Genomic DNA, 10,153 nt, shown 5'->3' on the forward strand with positions numbered 1-10,153 from the left:
TCCCAAAACCCACATCAGTCTGATCATCATCCTTTCTATTCCTGCACCAGGATTACTTCCAAATACTCAGTTGAACAAATGAGAGCTGGACCCTCCAATTTTCCTTTGCTCGTTGCTAGTCAGGAGTTTTTCCCATTCAGTGTACATATTCTAAACAGTCATTCTTTCCATCGGTCATCTTCATCTGGAACATTCTAGCAACCCCTCAAATCCAGTTGGTCCAAAATTAAACTCAGTGTCTTTCTTCTCCTATATTCCCCATCTCAGTGAATATTATGAGTTCCCAGAATCCAAAATTAATTACCTAAGAGTTATCCCCAATTCTCCCTTATTCCTTACTCCACAAACTCATCATATTACCATATGCTCTCAAAACCACAGCATCCCCACTGCCTTCATCCTTCTCACCTGGACCATTGCTCCAACCTTGTAATTGACCACCTTGTTTCATTTCAACCTAATTATGTTGCCCTCTGCTTTTTACTTAGGATTAATTACAAACTCTTTAAATTAGCACAGAAAGCTAATCATAATCCAGCCCCTGTCTGGACCTGACAATAGATTTCTTAAAGACTGTAATCATGCCTTTTTCATTTCTGCATTTAGTAGCACTATGTCTGTCATTTTAGCACTTAGCATAGAGCACCAGACATAATAACCATGCTATTTTAAATAAAATAATGGGTCAATATTTGCGTCATTGTCCAAGATCATAAATAGATGTTACAATCATGGTAAGAACAGAGACATCACTAGCCTATGTTTTCTAAACAACACATTTTTTTTTGTTCTGGTGGGATAAAATATCTGTTTCTGTAGTTAGCAGTACTTTACACCCCTCAGTGGTAATTGAGACCCTACTGTACCTCACAGACCTCTATCATAATCTTACTTAACTTTATAAAAAATTTGATAATGCCTGGCGCCAGATAATGATGGTATATGCCTAGGGTCTAGATGAAAGTAAAGGATTACTCACTCAAAAGTAGAAGTTACATTAGTAAACTTAAAATAGAACAAACCCTATTATGTTTAAGATAACAAATAGCCCAAAGCAATAACTAGGGATGTTAGACATTAATTATTTTTAAAATCACCCAATTACACATAATTTTATGCTAATCTAAATGATGCCATTTTTCTTTTGGCATATATAACTCAAATAAGAATGCCCCAATAATTGTATATAAAAGCCCAAGGAAATCACCAGTACATGATATTCTGTTCCCCTGGGACGTTGCAGTTACACATAGACAAGGTGAACATTTCTCAAAACACCATGTCTCTCCGATTTTCTAATGGATCCCGACATGTTTGCTTAAGGTCTGGAGCCGACTCTGTCAGACCACCCAACGGAGGTGCAGGCTTTGCAGGCAGCAGTGCATGTGGCAGCTCTGTCATTGGAAGTGAATTTTCCTGTGCCTTGGGAGGAGGCTTGGGCAGTGCTCCTGGTGGGAGCCATGCTGGTGGTGCCTTTGGAAATGCTGCTTGTGTTGGCTTTGTTGGAAGTGAAGGGGGACTCCTCTCTGGAAATGAGAAGGTGACCATGCAAAACCTTAATGACCGCCTGGCATCCTACCTGGATAATGTGCGAGCTCTGGAGGAGGCAAATGCTGAATTAGAGAGAAAAATCAAGGGCTGGTACGAAAAATATGGACCTGGATCTTGCCGTGGACTTGATCATGACTATAGCAGATATCACCTTACAATTGAGGATCTTAAGAATAAGGTGAGAAATTATAGATTTGGAACTATTCCAAGTATTTAAAACTGAGAAATACCTAGCAAAAGCCATACAATAAGAAATGCTTCATGACTGTTATCTGTAATTTGTATTTATTTATTTATTTAGAAAAATAATTCTTCCTATTATCCAAAAATAGGCCCTTCATGAATTTTAATGTAGTTAGAGTGTTATTAATTCCATTGTTTATGTTGAAGTACATCCATAGACATATGAATAAAAAAGTATTGTAGTTCTAAAGTCAGGTGAGTGTATGAGAATAAATAAAACCATGATTTAATTTTTAAAAGTTAAATTTTAAACATTTTGATTATCACAAAAGGAAGTGAGATTTTATTCAAAAACCTGAGTAACATTTTTCATTTCCTAAAATAATGACTTACATAAAAGCATACTTACTTGTCGCGTTCTCTGTTTTGGTTTATTCTAGATTATCTCCTCCACTACTGCTAATGCTAATGTCATTCTGCAGATTGATAATGCCAGACTGGCTGCTGATGATTTCAGGCTCAAGTAAGTGGCAAAAATCAATCAGGCTCTAGAAAAAATTTTCTATCTATTTAATTTGTTAAATAAAATTTCAATTTCATCCCAAGTAGAATGAACTATCACCTAAAAGATTAAAGGAAGCAACGAATTTATATTATAACAATCAACCACAACACAGCTGTGTTAAACTCACAACTTTAAGACACTTATTATAACCCCAGGACAAAATATCGAAGTATTTCTCTGCCTGCCTAGGATGCACTGCCTGCCACAAAGCAGATGCTCAGTAAATCATTGGTCAACCAAGGAAAACTATTAACTAAAATAACATTCCAAAATGGTGTATTTTTATTTAATTGGGTCATGTCATTGGAATTTGTGTGATGAAATAACTGCTGATTACCCTGTACAGAATTAGGTGGGGGTAATGGAAGAGGGCTTTCTGTGTATGTTTTTACACTATTTAGAGTGCTAATTCAATTTCTGCTTTTCAGTTTAAATCAATTGGGACTGAATTTTTCTGTTTCTTGAGGTAGTCTTACTGGCACTGAAATTCACTTAAATGCCCCCCAAGGTATGAAAATGAGCTCACACTTCACCAAAATGTAGAGGCCGACATCAACGGATTACGGCGAGTCCTGGATGAGCTGACACTCTGCAAGACGGACCAGGAGCTGCAATATGAGTCCCTGAATGAGGAGATGACGTATCTCAAGAAGAACCATGAAGAGGTAGGAGAGGCTTTGCTTATAGTCCAACCACAATTCTGTAAATACTGGGTGGGGGTCTGCAGTTAAAATTACAGTAGTAGTTCACATTCATTGTAATTTATTTACGCCAAGAGATAGAAAGACAATTTCATTTTTCCCACTCTGCCCTTATGCTCCCAGCCCCCAAGGTAATAAATATTAACCATTTGATCTGCACCCTTCCATTTTTTTAGGCTGATACAATATTCTATCCATTTAAAAAGAATACATTGCTTTTGCATCTATACAACCATCTTACTTTCCACTATATTATTTCTTTAGTTCATAGAGGCATCTCTTGAGGTCAACCTTCTAACAAAAGACCTCTCAAAACAGGAAAAGATATCAGTGTTTTTCTCCATTGAATGAGTCTGAGTTTATCTTAATGTTGAACCCTGTACAATAATAAACTCATTGTTTCACATATAATATCAAGAAGCTTCGATCCACTGAAAATTAATAAATCAATAAAAGATTGTTCCCTAAGTAACTGCAAAAGTCTCCAAAGCAATGGACGACAAATTTTCAGAAAATGGCTACGACAGGAGTGTCCCATTAGTCACTTGAAAAGGCTGAAACACCACCATCTACTTGTTCCAAGTGAGAACATTATGGGAAAGGGAAAGAGAAGGAAAACTAGAAGGGAAAAAAAAAAAAAATGAAAAGGAAACAAGGAGAGGGAAGAGTCCCAGAGCAGAGCACTGGAAGTCGGACCACCAGCAAGTGTCAGCAGGAGAGTGAAAGGTACACCAGGCATTGCAGAGCGTGACAGCAAGAAAAGAAAGTCCCAGGGAAGGAAGAGAAGAAATGGCAGCCACTGCAGCCAAGCCAGCAGAGGGCATTCGGAGTAGGGTAGGGATCACAGCAGGATGCATTGTCCTCTGCAATGACACACCACCTGAAAGAGGGTGCCTTTTGCTTGCACTGAGGGTAGACAGGAAAAGTCCCTCATTACTGGCTAGGAATCAAAAATAAAAAAAAAAAAAACTTTTGTTTTAAAAAGCCAGTCACATCTCAACATCACCTAAGAGAGTACCATATTTACCATATCCTCTGCGACCATGATCCCTTAAGATACCTTCAAGCAATTTTATTTTCAAACTGTTACAGCAACAAGAGGTTTTCTTCACATGGAATCTTATACAAAACCCCAAAATTTCAGGATTTTTTTCACTGTTCCATTCCCATCAATCTGACATTTAATCAATAACTATTGTTGAGTAACTCTCTGGCCTTTAAATCCCTTTCTCATTTTAAAGAATAAATAACTTCTCTTGGAGTGTTGTGACTGTTTTTGGTGGTGGTGGTGATTTTAATCAACTGGTCCCTAATTTTTTTTTTTTTTTTTTTAGACAAGAGGCTTGCTCTGCCTCCCAGGCTGGACTGCAGTGGCCCGATCTCGGCTCACTGCAAATTCCACCTACGGGATTCAAGCAATTCTCCTGCCTCAGCCTCTGGAGTAGCTGGAATTATAGGCATGCACCACCACGCCTGACTAATTTTTGTACTTTTAGTAGAAATAGGTTTTCACCATGTTGGCCAGGCTGGTCTTGAACTCTTGGCCTCACGTGATCCGCCCATCTCAGCCTCCCAAAGTGCTGGGATTACAGGAGTGAGCCACCGCGCCCGGCCAACAGGTCACTAATTAAATAGATGATTGGTATAAATACAGACCGAATATGTCAATTAAAAAACTATGTGCCATAAATTATACACCCAACCACAAACTGAGACACAAAGTAACACCTTTGAAAACTTCTCAGACTCAGTGAGAATGTGCAATGTCTTAAAGCCACCCTGGTGCTTCCCTCCAGGAGATGAAAGCTCTCCAGTGCGCGGCTGGAGGCAACGTGAACGTGGAGATGAACGCGGCCCCCGGGGTGGACCTCACCGTTCTGCTGAATAACATGCGAGCAGAGTACGAGGCCCTCGCAGAGCAGAACCGCAGGGACGCGGAGGCCTGGTTCAACGAGAAGGTGAGGTGAGCCCTGTCCCACTGCCCACGCCTCCGGGGCGGGTGGGGACTCCGAGTGACCCTTTTGCCCGGCCCTGCAGAGCGCCTCCCTGCAGCAGCAGATCACCCACGACGCAGGCGCAGCCACCTCTGCCCAGAGCCAGCTGACCGAGATGAGGCGCACCCTGCAGACCCTGGAGATCCAGCTGCAGTCCCAGCTGGCCACGGTAGGTGACAGCGAAGGTCAGCCTGGATCCTGTGATTCTAGAAAGTCTCCGAGAAGCCCTTCCCCATTTTTCCTACTATACCTTTGCCGGCAAATACTTAGCAGAGAGAGTGGAGGAGAGCAGGAGAAACAGACCCGTAGACACTCAAAAGAGGGTTTTTTCTTCCTCCTTGACATCACTGGGGGCTTCCTTCCTGGCTGCTGCTCAGTGCTCATTTCATAAAAATAGACGTTTCACATAAGTCCTTTCTTAGGGTAATTCAGCTCAGGTCCGCAGAGCAAACAGCAGCAGGAACACTCCACCTGAAAATTAGCCACAGGTCTATGATCAGGGGTGTGGGGCTAGTGTCACACAGGGCGGGGAGCGAGCATCACGCCAGCATCTCCGAATACTGATGAAGACATATTAGAAGTCACATGTGGTTTCACCAGGCAGAGGAAGCGAGGGTACACACCATACCTGAATGCCACATGGGCACTGTCAGGCTCTTCATCGCCAGAGTCCAGGGTGAAGGTCGAGCCCCAGAGGGCACACCTAGGAGCCAGGACTTCAGCCACTTGGGCACATACCACCAGCTCCTGGCTTACTTAAAACGTCAGCATGGAGTCAACCCAGGACTAAAAATGGCTTCCCTTCTAGAGTGTGAGCCGCACTGCCCAAAGGCTTGACTTTGAGAATTACAGCATACATGTGGTCTAAGGACTCCCCTCCACATAAGAGGTTTCGTGCCCCCTGAGGACACCAGGTTGTAACACAAAGAAGAGAGCAGCTATTATCCAAGTGAGTGCAGTGAGCCAAGAAGGAAAAGACATTCAAAGCAATAGGGAGATTCTTTTGATTTTGCTGCCCTCTAAAGGTGTGTGTGCTTTCTCCCTATGTTGGATTTAGATGGAAGACATTTTTACACTGACTGACCCCGACTTAACCAGCATAGCCCTCTTCTCCTCTCCCTCATCATGGCTGCTAGTGGGTACTCGAGACCCCCTCACTCTGCCACTGCGGGCTCCTGGAACCCTCCTCTCTTTCCCACTTCCCTTCTTACCTGAACTAGATCCCCGAGGACTCTCTTCCTGCTGCAGGAGCCATGTGGGTGAATCCTCCATTTCTGAGCTACGTTGGTGGAAATACATTTTCGAGTCCCCAGACCAGTTCTGTGAGCATTTTCACATAGAAACAAGAATGTTATAAAGTAGTTAGAGTCTGTGCAGCCAGTTGCACTATAATTTGGGCTCAGGATAATCCACACACAAGAAAAAAGCCCACTTAACACGGAACATAACTGAATTACAGAATCCTAGGAGCATAGAACCTAACTTACATACCTGAGATCCTGTTGTCTTATAATGAATTCTAAACTCCATCTCTTAGAGTTAGAACACAAGTCATTTGTAAGTTGAGAATTGTCTAAATACATACACATTCACATGTTTGCTTCCTGTGATGTACAAACTTCCAAGTTCATCCTGTTCTCCTCCCTCTTGGACAAGCCAGCCCTCACAATGGAAGGCTGTGAAGCAGAGATGCTGTCCCCTCTGACTTATGAGTGGATTAGCAATCAGAAAAGGGAATACCCTAGGAGGACGCATTACCAGGGAAATTAAAGTTTTGAGCTGCCAAGCACACACCTCGCTGGCGTCTTGCTACCTGTTGCCTTACTCTCCCCATTACCATCTTGATCTCCTTCCACTTAGGTGCTCCTGGAGAGCCCAGCACCCTCCATGTAACACACCTGTTTGCCTAAATCAGTAGCTGTAAGTCAGTCTTAGGTTCTCAGCCCCATTGGACCCAATGGCTGCCTGTTATGACAAACATTGTATAACTCCCTCTTTGCAATGCTAGAATGAAGTTACTAGGTAATATATTTAGAAATATACAAAATTATTTTTTAAAGTATAATGTCATAAATACAATAAAAAGAAGAGTAAGATAAAATGATTTCCTAGGTAAATACTTGGGCCCAACTACCCTAGAAAATGTAATGAAAGAGACAGAGCCTTGCATCTTCTCATAATAAATCTCTCATTTTCAACCATGTAAGAACAGAAGTTCCTCCACATAAGAAAAGGAAAATGAAAGAGTGGAAGTTGGGGTGGACACTTGGATAATAACTAATATCAAAAGAATTAATAATTGCCCAGACATATTTATCTATAATAAGGGAAAGAGGAAAATTACCGTAATTAAAGTAGGGATCAGGTGCCAAGACAAATTACAGACTGTGGAAGTAGAAGAGAGGAAGTATGATACTCATAAGACTAGTGTCGAAATAATGACCTGTATTGTGTTATGAGATATAGCTCTTGTCTTGAAATCCCACATCTGTTAGGGCACTCATTCAATTTCAGGTACCTTAATAAAAGATCTTTGATAGAAGCCAGAAAATCAAGGATGGATTTGAATAATAAAAAAAAAAGCAGTGGCATAAAAGGCCTTGGAACACTGGCGGGGACAGTAGCAGAGCAAGGGTAAAACAACAGGTAACCCAGAAATAAATATGTAATTTCAAAATATAAGTTTTCCCATATCGATTTTTTATTCTGCTACTCTTAAAAGGGTTCTTTAATGTATCATTTGCTTTTAATAGAAATATAACCTAAATATCACCAACGTCCAGTGGATCATCAAAAGTCTTGTGGGAAAAGGGCCATTTATCACGTCAGGATCCTACGTTCATCATGCCTGGCCCTCACTTCATAAATGCCAGCCTCCTGTCTTTCACATTTGATTGCAACAAGCCTCACAAATTTCCACAGTTGCCTAGGGAGCAATACTGCTGGTTACTGAGAAACACTGTTCTACTAGTCCTCAGAGTGTTTTCATCCCTTGCCATGGCTTGATGTCCTCAGAAACAGTCCCTGGAGTGCTCCTTGACAGAGACGGAGAGTAACTACTGTGCGCAGCTGGCGCAGATCCAGGCTCAGATCGGGGCCCTGGAGGAGCAGCTGCACCAGGTCAGAACCGAGACCGAGGGCCAGAAGCTGGAGTATGAGCATCTCCTCGACGTCAAGGTCCACCTGGAAAAAGAAATTGAGACCTACTGCCGCCTGATAGATGGAGATGGAAAGTAAGTAAAACCATTGGCAAAGCTACAAATGTAGGCTTCCCATTAGCCTTCCGTACTTCCAAGCCTTTTCTTTTTCATTCCCACTGCAGAAAAGCATATCCATCTCTTGCGTTTTTTGGAAGACAGTCATCTCTTCCAAATCTGGTACATCACAGTGTTCTCCTCTGCCTTAAATGACTCGAACCGTTCCTGCAGCAGTTCCCATCTGTTATCCATGTTAATCACTGTGGATTTCAAGATTCTCTCCACCTCCCACAAGCAGGCTTTATCCTTCTTTCAGTGCATACCTAATATCACTGCTGCCCTGAAATCAATGTGCTCTGTACAAACTACTGGGATCCATATGTATGTATGCATGTCCTTCGGTTTTAAATTCTTGGGTGTAAAAAAATCAAATGGAAACAAGATTTATGTATATTCTCTCTTTAGATAACATTTAATTACTTCCAGCTCCTGCACATAAAAATCTTAAGAGTTCCCTCTATAGAAAAGTAAGACCAGTTTTTGGCATACAAAGTTCACTTGAGTCCATTGAGTCAATGAATATTTCTTAAATGATAGTAAGCATATAAAAGAATAAACTATATTTCTTTTACAGTTCCTGCTCCAAATCAAAGGGCTTTGGATCAGGAAGCTCTGGGAATTTACCTAAAGGTAGTAAAATCTAGTTCCATTTCTTTTTTCTTTCTTTCTTTCTTTTTTTTTTTTTTTTAAGACAGAGTCTCACTCTGTTGCCCAGGCTGGAGTGCAATGGCGCAATCTCAGCTCACTGCAAACTCTACCTCCTGGGTTCAAGTGATTCTCCTGCTTCAGCCTCCCAAGTAACTGGGATTACAGGCACCCACCACCACACCTGGCTAGTTTTTTTTTTTTTTGAGACGGAGTTTCACTCTTGTTACCCAGGCTGGAGTGCAATGGCGCGATCTCGGCTCACTGCAACCTCCGCCTCCTGGGTTCAGGCAATTCTCCTGCCTCAACCTCCTAAGTAGCTGGGATTACAGGCACGTGCCACCATGCCCAGCTAATGTTTTGTATTTTTAGTAGAGACGGGGTTTCACCATGTTGACCAGGATGGTCTCGATCTCTTGACCTCGTGATCCACCCGCCTCGGCCTCCCAAAGTGCTGGGATTACAGGCTTGAGCCACCGCGCCCGGCTTAGTTTTTGTATTTTTAATAGAGACGGAATTTCACCTTGTTGGCCAAGCTGGTCTCAAACTCCTGACCTCAGGTGATCTGCCCACCTTGGCCTCCCAAAGTGCTGGGATTATGGGTGTGAGCCAGCACTCTGACCTTCTAGTTCTATCGGAGTAATACTTTTACATTAATGGCAGTCATACACTATGACAATAGTTAATATTTAAGTAATTTTAGGTAAAATGTTCTGAAGAGGAAATATTATTTTAAGTGGCTAAAACTGTCCCAAACTATTATTATAAATATATACTTACTCCCTCAACCAAAAATATGCATAATATATTATATTGAGCTAGCAGTGGAATTGTCATGTAACCTTTTTGGTTGAATATATATATTCATATGTTTTGTTTCTAGATTTATCCAAAACCACACTGGTAAAGACAGTGGTTGAAGAGATAGATCAGCGTGGTAAAGTTCTTTCATCAAGGATTCACTCCATTGAAGAAAAGACATCTAAGATTACCAATGGCAAGACAGAAAAAAGGGTTCCTTTCTAGCTGTCGTTTTAGAGAAAAGAATAATTTGGGAAAGGATCTTGTACAATTGCATTATTCTAAATGTCAGGGAGAATATAAACACTTTTGACTTTTAAAGATAAGTTACTTAGCAAAAATATCTGTTTTCTTAGTTTTACAGGATGTTGGGTGTTTGTTTCAAATAAATAAAAAAGCTGATATGCATCCATTTCCATTCAGTGATGACTAATAAATAATTACTTGTGATTTTTT

The 10,153-nt window shown here is 41.3% G+C and overlaps 1 protein-coding gene across 1 annotated transcript; it reads left to right on the forward strand.

The window, feature by feature from the left end:
* The first annotated feature begins 1,206 nt into the window (after nt 1-1,206).
* KRT28 (keratin 28) lies at nt 1,207-10,153 on the forward strand. The gene is made up of 8 exons (XM_032279699.1): nt 1,207-1,729; nt 2,175-2,257; nt 2,808-2,964; nt 4,797-4,958; nt 5,038-5,163; nt 8,010-8,227; nt 8,826-8,881; nt 9,780-10,153. Exons 1-8 carry the CDS (start codon nt 1,214-1,216, stop codon nt 9,920-9,922), a joined length of 1,461 nt encoding a protein of 486 aa, XP_032135590.1. The 5' UTR covers nt 1,207-1,213; the 3' UTR covers nt 9,923-10,153.

Source organism: Sapajus apella, unplaced genomic scaffold (assembly GCF_009761245.1).
Source record: "Sapajus apella isolate SASKATOON/1434 unplaced genomic scaffold, GSC_monkey_1.0 scaffold12, whole genome shotgun sequence".
Classification (NCBI taxonomy): Eukaryota; Metazoa; Chordata; class Mammalia; order Primates; family Cebidae; genus Sapajus; species Sapajus apella.